Below are 27,134 nucleotides of genomic sequence, written 5' to 3' on the forward strand. Positions count from 1 at the left end.
CCCTGTGTTGGCAACAGAGGCTGCTGTTCTGGAGTGAGGCGCCAGAGGGCGGAGGAGTGAGGCAGCTGCTCCTCCGAGGCCCCTCTTTCCCTTGTTACATTCTTTGTTTGTCATTGTCGTAATGATGTCATCAGAGTGCGACATGTTGATGTTCCCTGTCTCCTTGCAGTGAGGGGGGGAGAGAGCGAGAGAGGAGCCATTGTTCAGTGAAGGGGACTGAGGCAGGATGCCCCGGGAGAGCGGGGAAGGAGAGGGTCCGTCCCCAAGGGGAGCCGGGTCCGGGTCGCTGCCCATCCACCGGCACAGGGAACGGCTGGTTCAGGCGGTCAGGGACCATCCGTTCCTCATCGTGACCGGAGAAACGGGCAGTGGGAAAACCACACAGTTACCGCAGTATCTGTACCGGGCAGGTATATTCCTATAGAGCCTTTCCCCAGAGTTACCAAACCTCGGGAAGAAAATTAAGGGACGCTCTGGGAGGGAGGGGGGGAGGGTGGAGAAGGGGAAACCTGTGAGGAGAGGGGGTGACGGACTCCGGAGCTGTGGGGGTGGGGGTGGCCTCCAGATCATGTGCTGAAGGCATATGTCCAAATCTCTGGAATGGGACTTGAGCCCATGGCTTCCTGATTCGAAGGTGAGATTGCTACTCACTGAGCCATGGCTGACACCTTTGGTTAGGGTGTGATGCCCTCTGCAGTTGAACAGCTGTGACACAGTCTAAGCTCTTGTGGGAGTCAGAGACGCCGAACATATCCGGTGAAGGTTTCCTGTGTCAGGGTTGGGGGGCAGGCTGTTAATGTTTCTGTTTTTTCTTCTTGAGAAGCGCACAGCTGGTAGTTTGCTTTTGCAATTTCCGATTTTTACTTGTGAACCTTTTCCTTCCCCACCCCACCCCTTCCCTGGTTTCTCAGGACTCGGAAGGCATGGAGCCATCGGGGTCACACAGCCGCGGAGGGTCGCTGCCATTTCCGTGGCTCTCAGAGTAGCAGAGGAGATGAACTGCACTCTGGGAAAGAGAGTGGGCTACCAGGTTCGCTTTGATGACTGCACCTCCGAGGTGAGAGGTCACCAGATGGACACGATTTACTTTTCCTGTGTGAAAGGACGTTGACCGAGCTTGTTTGCTGATCAGGATAGAGGTCAAAGATCAACAGATGTCTGGACACTAAGGGATGAGGGGATAGTGTGGAAAGTGTAGCTGAGGTTGAGGACCTGGCCTGATCTTATTGAAAGACGGAGCAGGCTCAAGGGGGCCGAAAGGCCAATTCCTGTTCCTATTTCTTATGAATGTCACTGCAGAACTGCTTGAGATTGAACCTGAGCAGCCTTGGTTCTGTGCAGTCCTTGGGGGTTGCCTGAAGAGTTCATTGAAAAGTGTGAAGTGTTTACACCTCTGTCTCTCATCTCTCTACTGCTATTCTCTTTACAGATTTTGATGGCCACTTGTTGCTGCTTTTCCTAACCTAAAAGTTCTGTTGCTTGGGGTGTCCACCTTTCTCGTGTTTTTTTGCTCTCTTGTTCTTGGCCATACTTTTTACGCGGAGATCTAATCTTGAAATTAGAGCTAAGCCCTTCAGAAGCAAAATCGGGAAGCATTTTTTCACACAAAAGGTAGTAGAAATCTAGAACACTTGCCTCCGTGGTTCGACCGCACTGTGTGCAGTTCTGGTCACAAATAGATGCTGTGACACTGGAGAAGCTGCAAGGAAGATCTACAGTGATTGTACTATTACAGGCAGTATACTATTTAAATGGAGAGAACCTGGTGGTACAGGGGGATCTGGATGTCCTAATATATGAATCACAAAAAGTTGGTATGCAGGTACAACAAGTGATTAGGAAGGCAAATGGGATGTTGTTGTTTGTTGCAAGGAGAATGGAAGATCCTGTAATTGTTCATCAGATGTGGTCATCACTGGAAAAACCAGCATTTGTTGCCCTTCCCTAATTGCCCTTTGAGCTGAGTGGCTTGCTAGGCCATTTCAGAGGGCAGTTAAGAGTTACGTTGCTGTGGGTCTGGAGTCACATGTAGGCCAGACAGACTGGGTAAGGATGACAGATTTCCTTCCCTAAAGGGCATTAGTGAACCAGATGGGTATTTACAACAGTTGATGATAGTTGTAATGGTTACCATTACTGGGGCTAGCTTTCAATTCCAGATTTATTAATTGAGTTTGAATTCCACCACCTGCTGCAGTGGAATTTGAACCCATGTCCCCAGGGCATTAACCTGGGTCTCTGGATTACTTGTGACATTACCACTTTGCCACCGTCGCCTCAAAAATAGGGAAGTTTTACTGCAGGTGTACAGGAGTACTGTGTACAGTTTCGGTCTGTTTATTTGAAAACTGATAAATTTGTGTTGGAAGCAGTTCAGAGAAGGTTCACTTGACTCATTCCTGGGATGAGGAGCTTATCTTATGAAGAAAGGTTGAACAGGTTGAGCCTATACCCATTGGAGTTTAGAAAAATATGAGGTGATCTTATTGAAACAGAAGATCCTGAGGGGACTTGATGGATACAGAGAGGATGTTTCTTGTGGGAGAGACTAGAGCTAGGAGACTCAGCTTAAAAATAGGGGTCTCCCTTTTAAGACAGCGATGTGGAGAAAATTTTTTGTGTAATTCTCTTCCCCAGAAAGCCTCTAGATTACTAGTCCAGTGACATTACTGCGCCTCTGTCTCCTCACTGGGAGGAAGCTTGTGTGGAGCAGACACGCCGGCATAAACCTGCTTGGCCGAATGGCCTGTTTCTGTGCTGTAAATACTGTGTATTGACTGACTGCTTTCTTCCCAGGAGACTGTGATAAAGTACATGACCGACGGCTGCTTGCTGCGCGAGATCCTTCAGGACCCACATCTCAGTCGGTACAGCATCATCATACTGGACGAGGCCCACGAGAGGAGCCTCAGCACAGTTACGTGACATTTTGCTCTTGGAGATTCTGTCTGGTATGGTTAGTGACGGGAGTGTTGGATTTTAAATGGGAACTTTATTTTTGTAACTAATGTAGTTCTCTGCCGCACCATAAGCTCCTTGCACAATTGTTTTATTCTGAGGTACAGTTGTGCAGGCACCTTCCCCCCCACACCCAGCCCCATACCCCTGGACCTGCATCATCGCTGCAGTGTGTACAGAAACTCAGCAGCACCTCCAAAACCTACGACCTCTGCCACCTCAAAGGGCAAGGGTGGAAGGTGCGTGGGAACACCACCACATCCGAGTCATGCACCATCCAGACCTGGACATGAATTGGCCATTCCTTCCTCGCCGCTGGGTTAGAATTCTGGAACACTCTACCTAACAGCACCATGGCAGCGTCTTCACTGCCCAGACTGCAGCAGTTCAACTAGAGATGGGCCATGCCAGCAGTGAGGATTAATTTTTAAAAACAGCTGCCATTTCTCATTAGGCTCATTGGAGACTCTCAGCTGCGGCAAAGGCTGAAATCAGCAAATTCCACATTGAACCTGGAATCGTGCAGTCTCTTAGGTGTCAGTTTGTAGAATTGTATAGCACAGAAGGGGAGGCTATTCAGCCCATCATGCTTGTGTCAGCTCTTTTGAAAGAGCTGTCCAATTAGCCCACTCCGCAGCTTTTTTCCCATTTCAAGTATTTATCCAGATCATTATTAAATCTGCTTCCATCAACCTTTCAGGCAGCACCTACCAGATCATCATAACTCGCTGTGTAAAATAATTTCTCATCTCTCCTCTAGTTCTTCTTACAAAGTCTTGTGTCTGTGTCCTCTGGTTATCTGCCAGTGGAAACAGTTTCTCTTTATTTACTCTGTCAAAATACCTCAGGATTTTGAAAACCTCTATTAAATCGCCCCTTATCTTTCTATGATCTAAGGGGAACAATCTCAGCTTCTCCAATCACTCTAAGTCCCTCATTCCTGATACCATTCTGGTAAATCTCCTCTGCATCCCCTTGAAGACCCTTGACATCCACACATGGCGGTGTGTTTGCCCAATGAAATCGACAGATGTGAATGCAGGGCTGGCATCTATCACAGGCAAGCACCCACCTGTGCTCATCTGGTTTACCACAGAGGTGGTGAGGAAGTCAACCCCATTTGCGTAGAATTGTGATAATAGGCAGGGTTTATTGTGCCAAACCATTTTTCCTAACGCAGTGTTCTTTCTTCTCTCAGGATATTCTCTTCGGTTTGCTCAGGTCCCTGTCGACGTGGGTGCCATCGTCACAAGAGCACAAGGTTCCCCTAAAAGTCATCGTGATGTCAGCCACACTGGACACCGAGAAACTCTCGGAATTTCTGGGTGGCTGTCCCGTCTGCCATCTGTCTGGCAGGACTTACCCTGTCAAGGAACTATTCTGCAACCTGATTGGACCGAAAGACAAAGAGAGCTCAGGGTTTGTTAAAGAGGTGACTCCTAATTACCTACTCCAATATATCAATGTGAGCACATCTCAACCTCCCGATTTGAGCTGGTCTGTTTTATGGTGGCAGGGGAGGAGTATAGTTGAGTGTTTAACAACTTTCATGTTTTTAAATTAGAAGCTGCTGCTTTCAGGACTCAATCTAGGTTGAAACTCCAGTGCAGAGGGAAAGCTATATTATCCGAGGTGCAGTCCTTTGGGTGAGACGTTAAGCCAAAGCTCTGTCTGCCTGTTTGGTTAGGTGTAAAAGTTGCCATCGCATTTATGGAAGATTATTAGGGAGTTTTCTCATTCTTTTAACTCTGAGCTCTTGTGCATCGCTCACTTCCATCACCCCACCTTTGGCACCTGTGCCTTCAACCGTTTAGGCACCAAATTCTGAAATTCCCTCCCCTAAATCTCTCGGCCTCTCTGTCTCTCCATCCTCCCTTAAAACACTCCTTAAAGGCAACCTCTTCAACGAAACTTTTAGTTGCCTATCACGTTATCTCCTCCTCTGGCCCGGTGTCACTTTTTGTCTGAATATGCTCCTGGGAATCGTTTTGGGATGGATTCTTAAATTATATCACATTGTGCTACATAACTGTAGGTTGTTGTTGTCCTGGCATGATGGCGCCCTGGAGAGATGGTAGCGTAGAAGTAATGTCACTGGCCTAGTAATCCAGGGGTTTAGGCTAATGATTTGGGGACATGGGTTCAAATCCTCCCATGGCAGCTGGTGGAATTTAAATTCACTTACTCTATCTGGAATATAAAGCTTGTCTTAGTAATGGTGACCATGAAACTATCATTGATCATCATAAAGACCCATTTAGTTCACTTATGTCCTTTAGGGATGGCAGATTACCTTCCCTACCAGTTCTGACCTATAGACTTTAGCTACCTTCTGAAATGGCCTAGCAAGTCACTCTGTTCAAGGGCAATTAGGGATGTGCAACAAATGCTGGCCTTGCCAGCAACGCCCACATCCCATGAAAGAATAAAGGGAAAAAGTATTTTTGCCTCAACCAGCAGCACCAAGAACTTGGGTTAACTGGCCTTCTATCTCTGTTGGTCGTTTATCTAATTCTGAGACCTTGCCGTATGAAATAGGCTAACAAACTTGCCGCCATGACAGTAATGGCACTGCAAACTTAATTGACTGGGAAGAACTCTTGCGATGCCCTGGGAATGCGATAAAGCGCCATATAAATGCAAGTTCTTTCTTTCTAAACCACAGTGTTTGCTGAATGTCTCAATCCTGCCTTGTTCCTCATTTCCAGGTTGTAAATGTCACTTTGGACATTCACATGAATGAATCGGAAGGAGACATCCTGGTGTTTTTAACAGGTGAGTCACAGTGTAATGGGCTGATTCAGCCTATCAGATTATCCCTCCACACTATAGAGCAAGGCAGACAAAGGAACTGAAGTTGTCAGCTTTGATGTCCTTTTGTGTTTATCAGCCATGTGCATATTTTTGCTAGCTGCAGTCTTGGAAAATTCCTGTTATCATGTTAGGCTAGGTCATCATGACTCAGTGGGTGGCACTCTTGCCTCTGAGTCAGGGTGATGGGTTCAAGCCTGAGAGACATGAGCACATAATCTAGGCTGACACTTCAGTGCAGCACTGGGGTGCTGCCATAGGTGCTATCTTTTGGACGAGATGTTAAACTGAGGCTCCCTCCGGTGGATGTAAAAGATCCCACAGCTCTATATGGAGAAGCCCATGGGAGTTCTCCCTGTGGCCCTGGCCAATATTTATCCCACAAACTGCATGACTTAAACAGATTAACTGGTCATTATCAAATTGCTCTTTTTGGAACCTTTATGCAAGTGCAATGTGCACTTTAGCAGCCGCATTTCCTACATTACAACCTTTCCAAAATACTTCATTGGCTGCAAAGCGGCTTGGGACATCTGAGTTCATGAAAGCCATGGAATTTGCACCACCCTTAACTCTTACATTGCTGTCCCGTGCAGGTGGCTATGCCCTGAGTCAGTTTATGAAATTTTCAGGTCCTGCGCGTGGAGTAACACTGCGATTTAGACTAATAAAATGACCTCAATGTCAAGGATAGTTTTATGATGTGATGTTTACCATAAACTTATGGATTTTAAATAATTCTGTTCAATATTTTAGTTTTCATTTTGTGTTTTCTGTCTTCATTTATTTATTCAAATTTTTTTCTGACTTTTACTTTTTTTTAAATTAACCCTTGTAGCTTCTGTCAACCATTTTGGATTTGAGCAACTTTTCACCTTTTAACAAAAAAAGGAAGGGAATAAAAAGATGGTAGGGGTAACAGTGACCATGAAACTTTCAGGTTGAGGTAAAAACCCACCTGGTTCATATCCTTTAGAGAAGGAAACAGGTCATCCTTACCTGGTCTGGTCAATATGTGACTTCAGTCCCATACCAACGTGGTAGACTTTTGACAGCTCTCAAAAGTGGCCTAGGAAGTCATTCAGAAGGGCAACTTGGGGCATAGGCAATCAATGCCTGCTTTGCCAGTGATGCCCACATCTTATGGATGAATATATATTAGAAATTAATTTCTTTTGTAAGTTCAAAATCCTGGAACATTCTCCCTAACAGCACTGAGAGTGTATATGTGGTATGTTCAGTAGGCTTCATGAAGAGATTCCAAGTCTTGTTTGGTTGAACATTGTATTTATTGGTAGCACGTAACTATGTACATATATACAATATGATTGACTCTTAACTGCCCTCTGAAATGGCCAAGCAAGCCACTCAGCTGAAGAACTATTAAGGATGGGCAACAAATACTGACCTTGCTACTGACGCCCACATCCCATGAAAGAATAAAGAAAAAAAACAGGGAATAGCCCAAACTATGAACTAGCTCCACCCTTGCTTCAACGCAGGTCTCTGTCCAGTCTACAACTGACTCTGGTCTTGGGTTATGTGTCTCTTTACATCACATGTGGGCGGTGCTGTTTCCCAGTCTCGCATTAACCCTTGCTATGTTAGATACACTTATACTACAGTACCTACACCTCAAGGACTGCAGCGGTTCAAGAATGTAGCTCATCACCTTCTCAAGGGCAATTAGGGGCGGGCAATAAATGCTGGCCCAGCCAGTGACTCCCACATCCCATGATCAAATAAAAAAATTAGTACCCAATTTTCTTTTGAACAGTGAAGATTAAGAGGTGACCAAATAGAGGTTTTCTAAATAGGTCTTAATAGAGTTAAGCCATTTCCCTCACATGTGGAGTAATAACCAGAGGTCATAGATTTAAAATCGTTGGTAAAAAATCTAAAGGGTGATGATAAATGAGTTCACTCTGAGATGTTGGGACCTGAGAAGGTAGTGGAAGGTGAATCCATAAATTTATAAGAGAGTTGAACACACGCTGAATTATGAAGAATTTTGCATGATTGCAGGTGAAAAGCAGGGACATGGGAGTAAGCACGACTGTTCTTTCAAAGAGCCAGCACAGGCATAATGGACCGAGTGGCATTCTCCTGTGCTGTAAGTTTCTATGATTTAAAATGTTCTGTTGCATTGGACGAGTCCCAACATGTGCCACTTAACCATTTTCATTTTATAGGGCAGTCTGAGATTGAGCGAGCATGTGACTTGCTTTTCCAGAAGGGAGAATCAATTGATTACCAATATGATGTGAGGGATAGATCGGTCGAAGGGCTGCTCATACTGCCACTATATGGGTCTATGTCAACAGGTAATGCCAATAGCAAAAAAAGTATTTTAAAAAAGAATGTCTTTTTGTAATTCACTTTCTTCGCTTCTCTGTCTGTGGTCTCCTCACTCACAGTCTGTGGGTCAAGGGTGAGTTGAATATCTGCTCCAGAACACTGACAGAAAAATACAAGGGCAGTCACATTGGGCAGAATTTTACAGCCCCGTTTTGGCGAGGACGGGGCTGTAAAATGCAGCGAGACATTCTCATTGGCTTCGGGAATGTAAAATCCCACTGCCGTAAAATTTCGCCCATTAAGTTCCTGCCGTGTGGGATGGCTCGACTGTCCTTCATTGTCCCACCTGCTATGGGTGAAGCCTTGGCTCCTAATTTGTGTCTCCATCATTGACGTAGCTGGGCCTGAGGACTCAATATGTGGGAAAAGGTGCCTGAACTTTAGTCATTTCCCTCTTGGCCAGACAAGAGATGGGTCATTGGAAAAGCAGGAGAAAAGGAAAGTCACGTAAGGGCAAAAGCAACTAACGGTTGCTTTGAACGTGTGATGGGGATCACCTACTTATTAAAAGTAGGAATATCTCAAACAGATTGTGAAATTTATAATGTTGGACCTACTGGGTCTAAAATTTAAGCATCTTCACCAATTTAGAAAAACTGTCTCCCCGCTGCAGATTGTAAAGTAGGAGTTACTGGGAGGTACCACGTGTTACACGCTGTCGTTTCAACCCTGGGACCTGAGTTGTAATTCAGATTCCACAGATATGGTGAATTATGCCCCCTCCCACGCTTTCACTGTCTCTGTAGCTTCTCAGTGAAAGGAGCTTGCAGTGGTTTCCATCTGGTTATTGGCCGACATCGGTCCCTTGCATAAACTGATAAATTCTCGGTGTAACTCTGAGAGCTCATGAGACTGGCTCCTGTGGAAAATGGAGAGAATTGCTTTGGTGCAATATAGACTTCTCATCTCAAGTCGTTGAGCACACACTCACTAAAGGGAGCTTTACTGTGCATCTGATTGGTGATGTACCTGCAATGGGAGGGTTTATTTGGACAGTGCAGAAGGAGCTTTACTCTGTATCTAACCTGTGCTGTACCTGCCATGGGAGTGTTTGATGGGGTCAGTATAGAGGGAGCTTTGCTCTGTATCTAACTCCGTGCTGTACCTGCCATGGGAGTGTTTGGTGGGGCCAGTATAGAGGGAGCTTTACCCTGTATCTTAACCTGTGCTGTACCTGTCCTGGGAGTGTTTGATGGAGCCAGTATAGAGGGAGCTTTACTCTGTATCTAACCCTGGGTTGGAATTGTTTGATGGGGGCACAGGGATAAAAAATATATCCATGCCCAGCACTGACAGTCTCTCTCAGGCAGACGGTTAAGCTAATAACAAACTGCATCCGACTGTGGAAGCACTGTTTTAGTTGGCATGTAGGATTCTCTGATCTCAATCCCAACTGTGATTTCTCCTTCAGATCAGCAGAGAAAGGTTTTTCTTCCTGCTCCACCCCACATCAGGAAATGCGTTGTTGCTACTAATATTGCAGCCACTTCCCTGACCATTGACGGAATAAGGTAACAAAGTGCAAGCTTGAATTTATTGTCTGCACCTAATTACCCTCGATCATCTCGACCTCTCTTTCAAAGGTACTGACATATTGAGGATCCAGAGACACCATCAGCCTACCTCTCTACAGTACCTCGTGACACTGGAAAATCACACACAAATCTAGACTGAGCATTGATGCTGTTTGGACATAGGGGGGAGTTATTGAACAGATCAAACCTGTTGCCTATCATGCCCACATTAACTTTCCAAAAGAGGTCATTGACTAATGAGAAGAAGCAGGAGCACTGGTCAATTTCTTCTGTATAGCTGCTGGCTTTGTCAACTGAACCTTTGGTCAGACCCTTTAACAACATGTTAATGAATGTGTCTGTCAAGTTCCAGCACAGGATGGTGCCCCAACCTATTAAACAGTGCTGAGGGAACTCTGCCAACTGAAAGGGAAAGCATTCCAGAGACTCTAGCGCATAATCAAAGTGAATACTTCAGTGTTGTACTGAGAGAGTGCTGCACTGTCAGAGGTGCCATCTTTTGTTGAGACATTAAACAGAGGCCCTTATCTACCATCTCATGACATTATTTGAAAAAAGAGCAAGAAGTTTCTCAGCTGTATCCTGGCCAAATGTATTCCTCAAGCAAAACCATTAAGACAGATTGGCCCATAACCCCTGAGCTCTGGGGTGTCATAACTGGGAGGAACCCTGAAGACGTGCTGGGGAAACCCCCTGGAAGTTCCTCGGTAAGGTTTGCATGGCAATTGCCTGGGAAGTTCAGTTGGGCAATTGCTCTGCAATGGGAACCATCTGAAAGTGCAACTTAAATCTCAAACTTCAGACGGTTTGGACTGTCCTACAGTAATAGTTACCCAGAAAAAGTTAGAAGAATTAAAACCACTTCTAACTTATGGGTAATTATAGTACTGACCCCGACCTCCCCGACCACACCACAACCCCCAATAAACACCCCGCACCGCGCACCCCCCCACAACCATCAACTATCCCCTACAGGACCATCTTGACCATCCTGCTGAACTCCCACGGAACTCCCAGCCCCCTACAGGACCCTCCCAAATACCCTCCCCACCCCTTGCTGGCCACCTGACCTCCCAAGCCCCCCCACTAACCCTACCTCACTGACCCCCGACTCCCCCGTACTGACCTCTGGAACCCCCTCACTGATACCCCCTGACTGACCAGCAAACCCCACTGATGACCTGACCCCCACCAAAGACTGCCCCTTCCACTGATGACTCCCCCACTGACCACCCTCCTCACCACCTAATGCCCCCCACTCACCGCCCGAAGCCCCCCCACTCACCGCCCGAAGCCCCCCCACTCACCGCCCGAAACCCCCCCACTCACCGCCCGAAGCCCCCCCACTCACCGCCCGAAGCCCCCCCACTCACCGCCCGAAGCCCCCCCACTCACCGCCCGAAGCCCCCCCACGCACCGCCCGAAGCCCCCCCACGCACCGCCCGAAGCCCCCCCACGCACCGCCCGAAGCCCCCCCACGCACCGCCCGAAGCCCCCCCACGCACCGCCCGAAGCCCCCCCACGCACCGCCCGAAGCCCCCCCACGCACCGCCCGAAGCCCCCCCACGCACCACCCGAAGCCCGATAATTGACGACCACCTGAATCCCCCCCCCCACTGGCCACACCCCCTGACCACCCAAACCCCCCCCACTGACCACACCCCTGACAACCTGACCCCCCCCCGCCACTGACCTCACCACCTGAAGCTCCCCCTGTCCACCCGAAACCACACCACTGACCACATGATCCTCCCTCCACTGACCACCCGATCCCCCCACCCACCCACCGCCTCCTCCAGCTTCCCACCCCCCCAATCCACTTACCTTTTCCCTGGTTTCTCAAAGTGGCTGGTCCTTTAAATTTACCTGCTTTACAGCAGCTAGTGCTGTAAAAAAGGGGGCGTGAATCCCTTACCTCCAACTCTCCAATCTTCAGTACAAGGCATCAGGAACTAGACTGTATCACCTGGCCTGAGTTGGAAGTTTGTGTGAGAATGGAGCGGCTTCACTTCCAGGCATGTAAGTAAGAGCGAAGTGGCATTCTGACTCAGCCACTCCATGGACATTACGGGCCAATATCTGATCATACATCATTACATGTTTTTAGAACCTTGCTATGTGTAAATTGGCTGCTGTGTTTCCTACGTTACAGCAGTGACTACACCCCAAATGTACTTCATTAGCTGTAAAGCACTTTGGGACACCCTGAGATTGTGAAAGATGCTATATAAATGCAAGTTCTATCTATCTATCAATTAAAAAGTTTATTTACTGGTAAGCCAGATGATAGACTCCGGAATTACAACTCAAACATATAGCAGGATAGAACTGGAGTTCAGCCAAGGATTGAGAGATTTAGTTCTTCCCCTGAAATATTCTAATAGAATTAAGTATCCCTTCACCCAGACTGTACATTATCAGGCAACGTGTACTGCATTTTGTGATTGGGGCTAGTTGCTGGTTGTGTAATGTTGAATAACAGGCTTCTCATCTCTTTAATTACAGGTATGTTGTAGACTGTGGCTTTGTAAAACAGCTGAATCACAATCCGCGGGTTGGACTTGACATACTGGAGGTGGTTCCAATCTCAAAGTAAGTTTCAAAAAAATAATTAAAATTCATTCCAAGTAGACAGAATTTCAGTCTGTTCCCGATGAGTCTCATTCTATAGAATCCCAATGTTCCAAAACCTTCTTATTCACTCCAATAGAACAGAATTCCAATGGGGCAAATCCCACCTTTTCATTCATATGGAGTAGGAATTCAATAGATCAAACCCCTTCCTATTCATTCTTATTGTACATAAAATGTAAATACCATTTAAAATTAGCAGTTGGTACTAAGAAAGAAAGGATTATTTTGGCTCCTTAACGCATCACTTTCAGATATTTGCACTGGGAAAAGCTCAAATATTGTTTAAGGTGAAAGTTCTTTTTATTGCTGAAAAAAAGAGACATGTTTAAGCTTTTCGTCTTGCATTCATCAGGACTCACAAGAATACCAATATAAGGGGAAGACAACAATTTATACTGTATGTGAAGAGAGTGCTGATTGGTTGGCAAGTGGCATTGCCATGGAGAATGCACCACTGATGGTGACTGACAGTTAACTGCCAAGCATTGTTTGAAATTTAAACCTGGCAGCTTAATCCTGATTGGTCAAGATATTGGCCCGAGGAATGAGTCAGCGAATGGCTGTCACTTATTTTGTTTAGTTGAAACAGGTGCAATGTATGGACATGTTCTTTCTGCCTGCAAAGAACAGGACCCTGTGTATGAATATATGTAGCTTCCAGTACACACAGATGCATCACACTGCGAGCCCAACTGACAATCTTAAATTGGTTGTCAGCGTAATTCTTAGCACACTGAGGATTATTTGCAGAATAGTTCAAAGCCTAATCCCCTTGCATTTGCCTGTTGCAGGAGTGAAGCTGTGCAACGAGCAGGAAGAGCTGGAAGGACATCTGCTGGGAAATGCTATAGGATCTACAGCAAACAATTCTGGGAGATGTGCATGCCTGATCACATGGTACCAGAGATCCAGAGAACAAGTTTAACCTCCGTGATCCTTACCCTGAAGTGTCTCGGAGTAAACAATGTTATTGGGTAAAGTAGTTCAGAAACCATTCTTATTCCTCCTCCTCCCTTTCTGGAGGGTGTTGTCTGGAATCTGTATCTTTACACATGAGTGAAGTGTGGAAATAGGGACTGTGTATTTTGTAGTAACCAGTTAGAGAAAAGCAGCTTCAGAGACCTTCCGGTTACTGTGGAATCTTAATAAGCCAAACCGCATTCCATTCTGCTGTGTAGAATCCCAATGGACCAAACCCCTTCTCACCCACTCCCATTGTATAGAATTCCATTGGACCCCACCTTTTCTGATTCACTTCCATAAAGTAGAATCTCAGTGAACCAAATCCTTTCCCATTCTCTCATGTTGAACACTTTTCTCACTGAGGGCTTACATGTAGAAGGTGGGGGTTAATTAAAAAGAAACGGGCCATGTAATTGATTCTGCCTGCTGTAGGGCCTCCATGCTCTCTCCTTAATGGCCCTGAACTCATTGAGGAGCATAATTTAACCCTGGCTGACAGGTCTATGGTCCTCACAGCTACAGCTTCCCACATCATGCAGGATCTCACTGCTGAGGGCACTAGCCTGCGGTTCTTTCAAAGCTGCATTGACTGTAGAACTGTAGTGCTAGCACAAAGTGATTTCTCTTTACATCAATATTATAACTATATGATAAACGTAGTCAAGCTTCAGAGTCCAGCCCCAACTGCTTCCCCTCTCTTTGAGGAGTTTCTCGCCCTCTATTCATTGCCTCCCTGGCAGCCCCGACTTTGACAATTTGAACAGATTGACAATTTGCACTGTAATGGACTGAGCTTGTGAGCTGTCTTCTGCCGAGAGATTTGTGGATGGATTTCATCAACCAATGATATGCCAATGAGCTTGGGAAATTCGTCCATCTGAATATTGTCTCCTGAAGCTACCACACCCCACTGGCCATTTTTCATGAGCAAGTAGCAGCAGGATTACCGACTATGGAAGGCATCACAGCTGATTACACTCGTGTTCCCTCCAGGTGTCCATTTCACACGCACATTCCAGCAGGTATCATTGGTTAGTGATGCATTGTTGGATTTCTAGCTAACTTTCCTCTCTTCCACCTCTGAGGGGCACCAAGGACATTTTATTTTGTTATCAACTGGTTGCCTCCGTTTCTGTGTGCACCAAGAGTCTCCGGGGAAATTACGCCTGCCAACCGCCAGACTTTTCCTTTGCCTGGTGTGAAGTGCAGACTCCCCATCGGGGCTTGATCAACCTTGACAGCACCTTCCAAACCCACGACCACTCCATTTAGAAGGAGAAGGGCAGCAGATAGATGGGAACACCACCACCTGGAAGTTCCCTTCAAGCCACTCACCATCCTGACTTGGAAATATATCGCCGTTCCTTCACTGTCGCTGGGTCAAAATTCTGGAACTCCCTCCCTAACAGCACTGCGGGTGTACCTACACCACATGGACTCCAGTGATTCAAGAAGGCAGCTCACCACCTCCTTCTCAAGGGCAACTAGGGATGGGCAATAAATGCTGGCCTAGCCAGCAACGTCCACATCCCGTGAATGAATGAATAAAAAAAACCCAAGCCTGGAGGTTTGAGGGGCCAGCTGGCAGAGCTGAGGGTCCTGCTGAGGCTAACCAGCTAAAATGGCATCTTAACAGCAAAGAGCACTGGTAAGGTAAATCTTGCACCATTTGTCCAGCTAAGACTAACCCACTCTGGTTAGGAGGATTATCCAGACCAGAGCGCAAAGGAGCGACAGGTCTACGTGTCCGGGCTCCCACAGTGAGAAAAGCTAATTGTCATCAGGATTATTGCAGAGCCTATTGGCTCAGGTATGAAATCAATGAAATCAGATCAGCTACTGTAGTTGACCCTAAACAGACCTCACCCCTCCAAGACAACAAGGAAAAGCCAATTAGAGCATCCTGTAGACTGAGATCAAATACAGATGGAGTCTCCCAGATTGGTGCAGCCTGGCACTAACTCACACAGTCAACTGTCTCACTTAACCATCCACCACAGGGGAAGCTGACAGAGAATATCGTTCTCATGGATGTTTCCACTCTTCCTGATGTTTGTTTGGTTACTCCCTAGGTTTCCATACCTTGACAGTCCAGAGGAGAGGCATATCCTGGAGGCGCTGAAGAAGCTCTACCAGAATGATGCCATTGACAGGTGAGTGAGTGACCCCACCACTGACTGTGTTCAGTTTAGCAACTCACGTAAAGAGCACCAGTGTAGGCCTCCTCCAGTGCTGCATTGCAAGCGTCAGCCTGGATAATGTGCTTATGTTCTGGAGTTGAGCTTGAACCCACAATTTTCTGACTTGGGTAAAATATGCTGCCAACTGAACCAAGCTGACATTTGGCCACTTTGACCAAAAACCTACCCAAATTGTTATACTAACATTCTCTTGCAGTTGCTAAATAACTGTTGGTGTATTTCTGACATGTTCTGATTTTATTTGAGGAACCCTAGCTTATAGCTAACCCAGTCCCGCCCCCAGGACTTGGAGGCAAATTGTAGCTGCCTCCCCATCATTGAAGGCAGCTGGCACTTTCGAGACCGGGAATCTAACCTGAGGCACATGGGGTGAATGCTAATCAGTAATACAACAGCATACCCATTGGGGACCTCCATGCTCTCTCCTTAATGGCCCTGAACTCATTGAAGGGCGTCATTTAACCCTGGCTGACAGGTCCCCATTAACTTTCCTCCTGAAAACATAAAGGCAGAATGATTTACATTTTCGTAACGCCTTTCATGACCTTAGGCCCAAAGCACGATTGGAATATAGCAAACACGGTAGCCAATTTGTGCACAGCAAGCTCCGACAAACAGCAGTGAGATATTGGCTGGATAATCTGTTTTAGGGATGTTGGTTGAGGAATAAGTATTGGCCAGGGCACCGGGGAGAATTCCCCTGCCCTTCTTGGAATAGCGTCTTTGGATTTTTAACATCCACCTGGAAGAGTAAACGGGCCTCGGTTTTTTGAGTCATTTCTTGTCTCTGTTTCTCCTTCCCCTTCTCAGGACAGGCTGTGTGACCGAACTCGGGCGGCTGATGGTGGAGTTTCCTCTCCTGCTGTCTCTGACACGGGCGGTGATAAAAGCCGCGGCGATTGGGTGCGAATGTCTTTTGCTTCCGGTGGCTTCTCTGCTTTCAGTGGAAAATGTTTTCATTCGACCAGGTAAAAATGGAGCTGAAGAATGGCCTCGAGCAAGAACCTGAATTTACACACACGTCGTCCCAACAACTGAACTGTAGTCACTGTTATATGGAAGAAGGTGGCAGCCGTTTTACAGCAGTGAGACAGATGATTAATTCACAAACATTTTGCTACGTTATAGGTGCTATATGAATGCAAGTTGTGTTTTTGGTGTTGGTTGAGGGAGGAATGTTGGTCAGCGCATCAGGAGAACTTTTTTTTCTTTATTTTTTTCATAGGATGTGGGTGTCACTGACAAGGCCAGCATTTGTTGCCCATCCCTAATTGGCCTTGCACTGAGTGGCTTGCTCTGCCATTTCAGAGGGCTGTTAAGAGTCAGCCACATTGCTGTGGGTCCGGAGTCACATGTGGGCCAGGCCAGGTAAGGATGGCAGATTTCCTTCCCGAAAGGGCAATAATGAATCTGATGGGCCTTTACAGCAATCGATGATGGTTGTCATGGTCACCATCATGAGACTAGCTTTATATTCCAGATTTATTAATTGTATTTAAATTCCACCAGCTGCTGTGGTGGAATTTGAACCCACGTCCTTAGAGAATTAACTTGAGCCTATGTATTTACTAGTCTAGTGACATTGCCACTACGCCACCATCTTTCCCTCCCTACCCTGCCCTGTCCCACCTATTATACTTTAAACAGAATTTTTATCATCTACCTGGACAGACCTCACTTTAATTTCTCTGACAATACAGCACTCCTTCAATACTGCACTTGCCTAGGTTATGGGCTCAGGTTTCTGGAGAGAGGTTTGAACCCACGACCTTCTGACTCAGGATGAGAGTTCATCCAAAGGAATTGACATTGGTGACTGGATGATTCAGCAATTTAATGTGGGAAAACACTGTTGAGAGTAAATGGTATATGTGACAATTGCTTTAAGGCTCCAAATACTGCTGGTCACGTGCACAATACAGAGAGAAATGACACATGCAGTTGTTGAGTGAACACAGACAGATGGCAGTGGTGTTACTACAGTTGTCCTCAGTGTCTTGGTCTGGGGAGGAGGTAAATTGGAGGAGCCAGGAATGGAGCTTCTGATCACTGCCACTGTTGCACTGGTGTGGGTTAGGGACAGACAGGATTGGGTGTGGCTACCATCTCTCCCCTGCCCCCACGCTCTGTTGAGATTCCTTAACAAGACTCCTGTATGAAGAATGACCACTTAGTTACCAGCGAAATGGCTGGCTAACACCAGGGTACACCATGCCATGGCAAAAGTCATGGCCTTCAGGAAAATAGGGAGGACGGAGATTTGGCAATGGTAGGGTACGGGTAGGAGAAACACAAACATGCAGACAGTGGGGAGCGATGAAGAAGAGCAGTGAGCTCCCAGCAGGGGAAGGAACGTTAGTAGGGAGAGCTACTCTGGGCGCACTGTCACAGCTCAGGGTTGGTTTATTGAAAGATGATGGAGTCACGTCACCGACTAGCTCGGCACAGAGGTGCAGTAATGAGATTGGGAAAACCAATCGCAAACCTCCTCAAACAGTAACAAGGAAAAGCGGGAGTGGTAAGGAAAACATGGGGTGGATGTAACTGTCTGGTCAGGAGGACGCTGGCTGAGTATCTAAACTCTATCCTACAGGGAACCCAGAGAAACAGAAGGAAGCTGAGCTGAGGCACCGGGAGCTGGCGCTGGAGGCTGGAGGCAGCAATGACTTTGTCACCTTACTCAACGTGTTCAAGAGGTGCCAAGAGAGGTAAGGGTGGAGTGGGAAGTTGGGGAGACTGACTCAGCTTAACCAGGAGAGACATGGTGGAGTACAGAGCTATAATAACATCAAAATACTGCAGATGCTGGAGATCTGAAATAAAAACAAAGTGCTGGAAAAACCCAAGTGTGGCAGCACCTGTGGAGAGAGAAACATTTAACTTTTCGAGTCCAATGTGGGTTCATTGGAACTCTTTCAATGAAGATTCATATTGGACTAGAAACATTAACTGTTTCTCTCTCCATAGATGTTGCCAGACCTGCTGAGTTTTTCCTTCACTTTGTTTTTATTAGAGTACGGAGCTAACTGGGCTTGTGCAAGCACTACTTAGTGGGAGATAGGGGAGGTGGAGAATCCCTGGACTTAGCTGTGTTATACTAATGGAGGTCAGGGATTAATAAAAAGAAATAATTTGAAATTTCTGTAGCACCTATCGGAACCTGGAAGTCCCAAAGTGCATTACAGGCAATGAAGTACTTTTGAAATGCAGTCAATGTTGGAACGTAGGAAATGTTGGGTGCTTCAGTTCAGGGTCTCATCTGAAAGCACGTCTGACAGTCCAGCACTCCCTCAGTACTGCACTGGGAGTGTCAGCCTGGATTATGAGTTTGAGTCTCTGGAATGGGACCCACGACTCGGAGGCAAGCGTATGGCCCCCTGTGCAACCAAGTAGAAAAATCCAGAGAAACCCTGTCTTGACTGTACACACTTGAATTGGGTCTGAGAGCAGGCTGAAGGGAAACCAAGAAAAGAGGGAAAAAATTACCTTGATAAGAGGGAATTGCAGTGCCACCGGGGTTTAGTGGGTACACCCACCACCTGATGTGGTGCTGGCCTTTGGAGGCCATGAAAGCACTAGTCCGCACTGAGGTAGCTGGTCTCAGCAGGAGCACTACAATTTCACTCAGTGCACCTCATTGGGGAGGGGGAAGACCTATCAGAGCTTCTGTTTGCTATTCACCTCTGGAAAGTGTATGGTCTTTGAGTGACAGAATCATGCATGGCTACAAAGCCCCCATGGTCAAATTGGCACCAGAATTCACTGTCAGGGAATCGTTGGACATGAAGAATGGCCACTTGGGCAAAGTGCTGGAGGGCACCCTCAGGAAGGGATTTTGATGAAATAGGAGACAACCCTGTGTGAGTCACTGCCCTCGACGCGGAGACTGTCAGGAGCTGTTTGTTCTCTGTCGTTGTTGGCCAGCTGCAGCTCCCCTGTTCCTGTGTACTCACAAATGTGATATTCACCCTCAGTGACTCCCCAGCTTCCTGGTGCCGTGAACATTGGATCCACTGGCGAGCAATGAAGACTGCATTTAGTATAGAAACACAGCTACAAGAAATACTCAATAAACTGAAACAGGTGGGATTGCCCGAGTGTCTCTTTAACTCAATTTCAGCTTATAATTTTTTAAAATGCCTTCGGTGAAGAATATATTTTCCCTCTCCTTCACTCTGTCGCTTGCCCGTTTGCACTCTCTCACCCGCTCCCTTGGGCTGCCTCACTTGCTCCTTAAAATTTAACCAAAAGGTACATGTCCCTGTTGTTGTTTGCAGAGGAAGGACTTCCCCGTGGAGACATTTGATGGCTCCAAGCCTGAGCTACTGAGGAGATGTTTATGTGCTGGGTATTTCTGCAATGTGGCCAGAAGGTGAGCAAGCAGTTCCTTGCCATCATCGGAGATTCTTGTCTCTTGCTAGCCTTGTGAGTCTGGTTGTTTTTTTTTACTTCTTTAATTTTTCTTTCATCAAGAAGAAGGAGCCAGCGGCACTGATCCCAGCTCAAGTATGGGTGAGCCAGGTGAGGAGAAACAACTCCCCTCAGCCCCGTCATTGTGACTGCAACCTGTCTGAAATTGTTGCTCCAATTTTGTGTCAAATTCTGGAAACTTTTATCCTGTGGCCCTGCCCCGTTCCCCACTTTGAGACCGCCCAACTCATTTCACACAGGACCCTTGCAGCTAGCAGGCTTGGGGTGTTTTTAATCTCATAACTCTGGGGTGGATCAGAATCTGTACCAGAAGTGAAAGGTCAGAGTTGAATCCACTCACCCCTCAGTAGCACTTTGATTTGAGGACCGTGCTGTAAACAGAGCCACTTTCACATGTAGAGAAACCTCCTGTCTGTTCAAAGTCTAATCCTCGCTTATGGTTTGAGGAACTCTGAGGAGATCTGATGGTCAGAGATTCTTGTTCAGTTGAAATTAGCTACACACTTGATCCTTTTTTAGAATTTATTCACTGTATGTGTGCATTGCTGGCAAATCCAGATTAGTAATCTGTGACCAAAATTCCCATCCTTTCATTGACAGATCCCAGTTCCCTCACTCCATGTTCCCTGGATCCCACTTAGGAGTTCATGTTTACTCTGTGACCAATACAAGCCCCTCACAAGGAGGGAACGAAGGAAACCACCCTCCTGAGACTGTTGCCCAGCGACCCTGAAAAATTGGTTATTGCACATGATGGCAAAGGACTGTGCCAGATTGTTCACAGAATGTAGAAGAACATATAACCTGACAAAGTATAAATGCTAAGAGTAACACTTGATGTATTCCTTTGCAGGTCTGTTGGTAAAACCTTTCACACCATGGATGGACATGGATCAGTTGTCCACATTCATCCGTCTTCCGTCGTATGTAATACGTTGTTATTGGGTTTATCTGTAATTCTATTTCTCCTTGCAACATTTCCACCGAGGGATGCTCACAGCTGAGCCTGATCCTGTCCTCACGCAGGCACCTCCAGCCGCATGGTGAACAGAAACTGGGAAACCTTTGTGGACCTTTTCCCCTCAATCCCTGGCCCAAGTGATGTTGAGGCTTATCACATGACCTCGGCTGAGATTGGCTCATTTAGGGATAGAGCCTGGAGCTGCCCTATCCTGGTATACGTGCACAAATTGTTGAGGGTGGCAGGGCAGGTTGAGAAAGTGGTTAATAAGACGTACAGGATCCTGGGCTTTATAAAGGAAGGCACAGAGCGCAAAAGCAAGGACATTTTGGTGAACCTTTATAAGACACTGGTTCGGCCTCAATTCCTATTGTGTCCATTTCTGGGCATCACACCAGGAAGAATGTGAAGGCTTTGGAGAGGGTGCAGATAAGATTTATGAGAATGGTTCCAGGAATGAGGGAATTCAGTTACAAGGATAGATTGGAGAAACTGAGGCTGTTCTCTTAGAGAAGAGAAGGTTGAGAAGAGATTTGGTAGAAGTGCTCAAAATCAGGAGGGGTCTGGATAGAGTAGATAAACTGGTCCCTTTGGCAGAAGGGCCGAGAACCAGAGGGCACCAATTTAAGGTGATTGGCCAAAAAAGCAAAGACGATATGAGTAAAAATGATTTTAGGCAGCGAGTGGTTGGGATCTGGGATGCACTGCCTGGGAGTGTGGTGGAGGGAGATTCAATCATATTTTTCAAAAGGGGCTGGAATAAATATTCGAAGAGAAAACATTTGCAAGGATGCAGGGGAAAGACGGTGGAGTAGGACTAGTGGAGTAGCTCTTAGGGAGCTGGCATGGACATAATGGGCTGAATGGCCTCTTTCTGTGTTGTCACCATTCTACAGTTCTATGATATATCTCAGTGTGCTTGCCCACGGAGTGTTCAGGGATCCGAGCAGCAACAGCTTGCATTTATATAGCGCCTTCCACATCGTACACACCTTGTCCCATGGTGTTTCACAGGAGCATTATCAAACAAAAACAATTGACACTGAGCTAAAGAAGGAGACATGGGTACAGGTAAGCGATGCTTGGTCATTGGGGTGGGTTTTAGGAGCATCGTAAAGGGGGAGAGGTTTGGGATGGAATTTACAAACCTTAGAGGCTGAGACAGCTGGAGGCATAGCTGCTAATGGTGGGGCAAAGGAATTAGGGGATGCAGAGGAGGCCAGAACTGAAGGAGTACAATGTTCTTGGTGGGTTGTCAGGCTAAAGGAAGTGACAGCTAGGAAAGAGGCTAGATCCAGAGATCCATGAATGGATTCTCCCTTGAGCTGAGAATGTTGAGAGATACAAAGGTGGGAAGAAGAGGGTAAATTTCAAAAGGGAAAATTTTTAAAAATACTACATTAGCTTTCTTAAACTTGTCCCCAGCTGTTTGATCAAGAAAGCCAGCTCGATTGGATCATCTTTCACGATGTTATGGTCACATCTAAGGTTTATGTGCGGACACTGTGCCCGGTTCGTTATGAGTGGGTGAAGGATCTGCTGCCCAAGTTGCACGAGATTGATGTGTACCAGCTGAGCAGTGTGGCAAGGGATGAGACGAGCACAGGCACCACCCAACAGAGTAAAACACTACAGAAGACCAAAAAACAATCAGGTGAGCTGCTGGCTCCCCACCCCCAAACCTTCTCTCCTTGTGACCTATGCTTGGGTGTGATTCCTTAGGCAGTTACCATCTGGTAACTCACTCCAGTATCCGTTCCTCATGTCTAAGCATGAGTTTTTTTTTTTACAATTTCATTCCCAGGATGAATTCACAAGTGTCACCACCGAGACCGACATTCATTGCCCATCCCTGGTCGCCCTTGAGAAAATGGTGGTGAGCCGTCGCCTTGAACCGCTGCAGCCTGTGTAGTGAAAGTGCACCCACAGTGCTGTTAGGGAGGGAGCTCCAGGATTTTGACCCAGCGATGATAAATAAAAGACTGAACTGGATGGATGGTGTTCCCTTGTGCCTGGTGCCACTGTCCTCCTAGTTGGCAGAGGAGGTGGATTTGGGAGTGTTGGCCGGCTGTTCAGCTGAGCCCAATTGCATTCTCACCTGGCATTTGGCAGCAGGGACCATTATATGGCAAACAGGAGCAGGATTCTCATCCCAAGCTGCAGTGGCTCCACTGCTACCCTGGCTGAGGTCAAGATATCAGGCTTGGTACCACACCATGCAGCCGGTGCCTTCACCAACTGCCATCATGGCAGCCTGTATTAGTAAGTTAAATCAGTCTTGGTATCATACTGGTGAATCGTTTTGAAATCTTGTCAAATATTGAATCAACCCAGCATAAAGATGGAACATGAGAAAAAGAGAGGTTTGGATTTATGTTGCTCCTTGCTGTAATGTCCCAAAGCACTTCACATCCAATGAATTACTTTTGAGGGGTGCACTCATTGTTGTTATGCAGGCAAATGCAGCAGCCCATTTGCAGAGCAACATTTCACAAAAAGTAGTGTGATGGACAGTCTATGTTGGGGGATGTTAGGTGGAGGTGTAGTTTTGGCCAGGACAACGGGAGAACTCCGCTGCTCTTTCAATAGCACCATGGTCTCTATAATGTCCAAAACAAGGCTTCAGTTCAACATCTCATCTAAAGGGCTGCAACTCTGATAATGTAGACCCTGGTGCTGCATTTGAGTGTCAGCTCAGATTTAAGTGAGACCCAAGCCCACAGCCCTCTGAGTCAGCGGAGACTCCTGCAACGGAGCCAAGCTGACAGCGTATGAGGGAACGATTGTTTCTGTTGTATGTGCAGAGTACATACCCTGAACATATTCTGAGGCTTGAGATCAACTGCCCAAATTTCGTTCTTCTATTTTGAGACCAAATTCCTTGACTGAATTTCTGTTTAAATTGTACTTGGTAGATTTTGGGTACAAAAACTATCTTGCTTTTTATCCTAGTTTATCTCCGTTTCTCTCTAGAATGTACTTGGTACATAGTTCCACATGTACTTTCTGCCCTTTGGTACTCTGCCCTTTGGTACTTTGCCCTTGTGCTGATTCCCTCCTAGCTTAAACAGATAGTATTGTACAGCTATTTGAAAACATGCCTGCATGCAGATCCACGCACTTCCCAGTAGAACCCATTGGAAGCAATCAAGAACAGGAATAATGGTTGTATTACCTGAACCCACCCTCCCTGCCCTTCTTTGCCCAGAGATACTGAGGTAAAATGGTGTATCTCAAATACTGACTAATCTGACAACAGCCAGCTCAACACATAGCAGAAAACAAACCTGGGTGCCCCTCCCCTTCTCTAAGCAATGCACTGGGCATGAAATTTTATTTACTGGAGTTTACCATGTGTAGCTTCGAAATGTCAGAACTGAAGAGTTAACCTGCGCCCAGGAATGCTGAGCGTACTGCTTTGAGGGTTTAAATGGAGATGTTTAACTTTCCACAATCTTCCCCCTTGTAGAGCATGCCCTACAAGAAGCCCTAAGGAAGCTGGAAAAGAGGAATGATGAGAAGTCCATATCTGACGCAAAGGCTCGATACCTACAGCGCAAGCTAGATAAGTCGCAGAGCTGAACGGGCCAGTGAAGGTTCAGAGGGGATGACAGAAAATGAGGATGCCACACGGGAGCCCCAGATGCCAGTGCCTGACTAGGGCTGAATGATGCACATATTCACAACCATTTCCAGGCTCCAAAGGAAAAAGGCTCCATATCTCCATAAGGAAATTAATGAATACCAGTAGATCTCCTGTGGCAATGCACATATGGAGTTGAGGACAGGTCTACTACTCAGATAGTGGGGTTAGAGTGGAGGCAAAATTTTAAATGTGTACATACTTTTAAAATTTGGTTCCATCATAAACTACATTTATAGTCTAAGGGACCTATGTAAATGTCATGCTGAAATTGCGTCCTCTCGTCACTGCAGTGCCTCCTTTGGCAGGAAGGTGTTATTACAGCATAACCAGTTTTTGTGCACAGTTTCCATTATAAATGTGGACATGGGAATTTATAATGGAAAAAGTTGACAAGGAGTGTATGCAGAGGTAAGATTTTTAAAGATTGATATATATAAATACCTGTTAAATCCTTTTCAATTGCTGTTAACCATCTTGAAGCATGAGAAGCATCAAACAGTTCAAAACCTCTAATGTTGCTACCTGAGAATTACAAAGCTACCTGGACCTTGACTTTCTTCCAAAAAAACTGAGTTTCTAAATATTCAACATGTAACTGGCCTTAAACAGGTTGGAGTCTATTGGACAGAGGAGCTTCATATGAGTTAGTTATTGTGCACTAATATTTGTACAATAAAGCACATTTATATTGTGCTTTTAATGTAACAGTTGCTTTGAAGCACTTCACAGAAATGGAGAAAGATTAAATAGATGATATTAAATTACAGTCATTTCAAGGCTGTGATTTATGAATAGGTGCTGTGATCCTTTTTTGTTGAACTCAGATTTATTTTTATAATGTTTGAAATTGAACAAAAATATTTGTTTTATAAGTACCTTTTGTAAAAATGGTCAATTCTTTTTAAGATTGAGAATAAAATTTAAAATCTTTAAAATCCATAATCCTGCTTAAATAGGGAGCGTCAAGGCTGAATTATTGTTTTTAAATAAATTTAGGATTGACCCTTTTACAGCAGAATCAGGCAGAGATGACAATGATGAGGCTACTGGGACACCATGCTATTCTGATTACTGCATAAGCATGTTCATGTTTTATTATTTAATAATTCTGCTGAAACTTCTTTTAATTTATGAATGCATTTACAGCGTGTTGCATCACTGAACTAATTTACTTCAAGGAAAATATTTCCTTTGATATTTTTGTCCCCCGCTTAGTACTGCTCCCTGTCCTCTCATTGCTGACTAATGTTTGTACGGCAATCCTTGACACACAGCCTGTCTTTAGCGTTCTATTCGCTCATGGAAGCCTGGCCTTGCCTGCTCACAGCAACCACATGTACACATTCCATGTTTCACCAGATAGCAAACAGGAGTGCAAATCCCAGCTGATTTAAGCCATCCTCTTGAGCCTGGCAACCCAATGAAAGCTGGTACCTTTCTGATTTATATAGCATTTGCTCCCCAAGGGCACTTAGAGACAGGAAACTGAACAATTGAGTTTTTAATCTTAAGTGAGCTTGTTTAAACTAATGGTGCTGACACAAGGTCCCTTCTACTGTGAATGTCTGCTCTTGATTTTGCCGCAGACGTGATTCCAGCCTTGGCTGGGCTGCGGAGGGGTATGGGAAAGTGGGGCAGGTGCTAGCTGGGAGTGACGGTTCTTTTTTACACAGAAATAACAAGAATGTTGAGAGGACAAATTGAACTGCTCCACTGTTATGCAACTGCTTATCGGGCCTCGGCGTGGGCCAATTGCATTCCCTTTCAGTTGGAGGATGAGTCCAGCCACCGGGTGAGCTAATGAGATAGGCATGAAATACAAGCAAAGAAATAAAGTTTAATGCTGCAGTTCGTTCACATACACATTTAGGTTTGTGTCAGTGAAAGGGTAAATTGTTTCCAAGTATTTAAAATACCATTATTTATTTAAACATATAATAATTGCAAATCTAAATATGCTTATGATCAGAAGCATGTGCACAAACATCTGTGTTTTATTTTCGTGGCTGTTGGATTTACACTGTAACGGTCAAAAAGTAACTGCATACAGTGGAGAGACCTTGAACCTATGGTGCAGCCAGACATGTACAAAGCTTTGGAATTGACTCAAAGGTTTCACAAAAGACAAAATCCAATCCATAGTAAATCTGGTGTAAATTTTTTGCAAGAGTATTCTGACAAGAAAAATATTGACTGCCTCCCTTCCTTCAGATCAGGGCAGAATGCAACCTTTTCCAGATTCTTGGCTAGTAGCTGTAGTTACTAGTAACCATTGCAGACTGTCTGAATAACAGTAAAAAAGATTTGCATTTAATTAGCACTTTTCATTACCACTGGATGTTTATTTGCTTTACAGCCGATTAAGTACTTTTGAAGTTTACTGCACATGCGCACAGCAAGCTGCCACAAACAATAACGTGATAATGACCAGATAATCTTTTTTTGTGATGTCGATTGAGGGATAAATATTGGCCAGGACACTGGGGAGAACTCCTCTGCTCTTCAAAACAATGCCACGGGATCTTTTACATCTACCTGAGCAGATGGATGGAACCTCAGTTTAATGCCTCATCCAAAAGACATGGATGTCTCCATGTGCAGCACTCCCTCAGTACTGCACTGGAGTGTCAGCTTTG

At 45.8% G+C, this 27,134-nt stretch overlaps 1 protein-coding gene across 3 annotated transcripts; it reads left to right on the forward strand.

The window, feature by feature from the left end:
- Positions 1–168: 168 nt before the first annotated feature.
- dhx40 (DEAH (Asp-Glu-Ala-His) box polypeptide 40) lies at positions 169–25,460 on the forward strand. 3 transcript variants are annotated; one of them, XR_013577504.1, is made up of 17 exons: positions 169–410; positions 912–1,057; positions 2,797–2,916; positions 4,157–4,390; positions 5,667–5,733; positions 7,962–8,093; positions 9,539–9,638; positions 12,168–12,254; positions 13,088–13,270; positions 15,332–15,412; positions 16,271–16,428; positions 18,054–18,168; positions 19,435–19,543; positions 19,738–19,832; positions 19,934–19,981; positions 20,745–20,814; positions 22,278–22,505. XR_013577504.1 is itself a non-coding variant. In XM_078548210.1 (17 exons), exons 1-17 carry the CDS (start codon positions 227–229, stop codon positions 24,432–24,434), a joined length of 2,223 nt encoding a protein of 740 aa, XP_078404336.1. In that variant the 5' UTR covers positions 171–226; the 3' UTR covers positions 24,435–25,460. The 3 variants fall into 3 exon arrangements, 2 of the variants coding, with proteins under 2 accessions (XP_078404337.1, XP_078404336.1); XM_078548210.1 differs by lacking the exon at positions 19,934–19,981 and adding an exon at positions 24,322–25,460 and having other exon boundaries at positions 171–410; positions 22,278–22,506; XM_078548211.1 differs by lacking the exon at positions 19,934–19,981 and having other exon boundaries at positions 20,745–20,934.
- Positions 25,461–27,134: the final 1,674 nt, after the last annotated feature.

This window comes from Cetorhinus maximus, chromosome 9 (assembly GCF_964194155.1).
Source record: "Cetorhinus maximus chromosome 9, sCetMax3.hap1.1, whole genome shotgun sequence".
In the NCBI taxonomy this organism is placed as follows: Eukaryota; Metazoa; Chordata; class Chondrichthyes; order Lamniformes; family Cetorhinidae; genus Cetorhinus; species Cetorhinus maximus.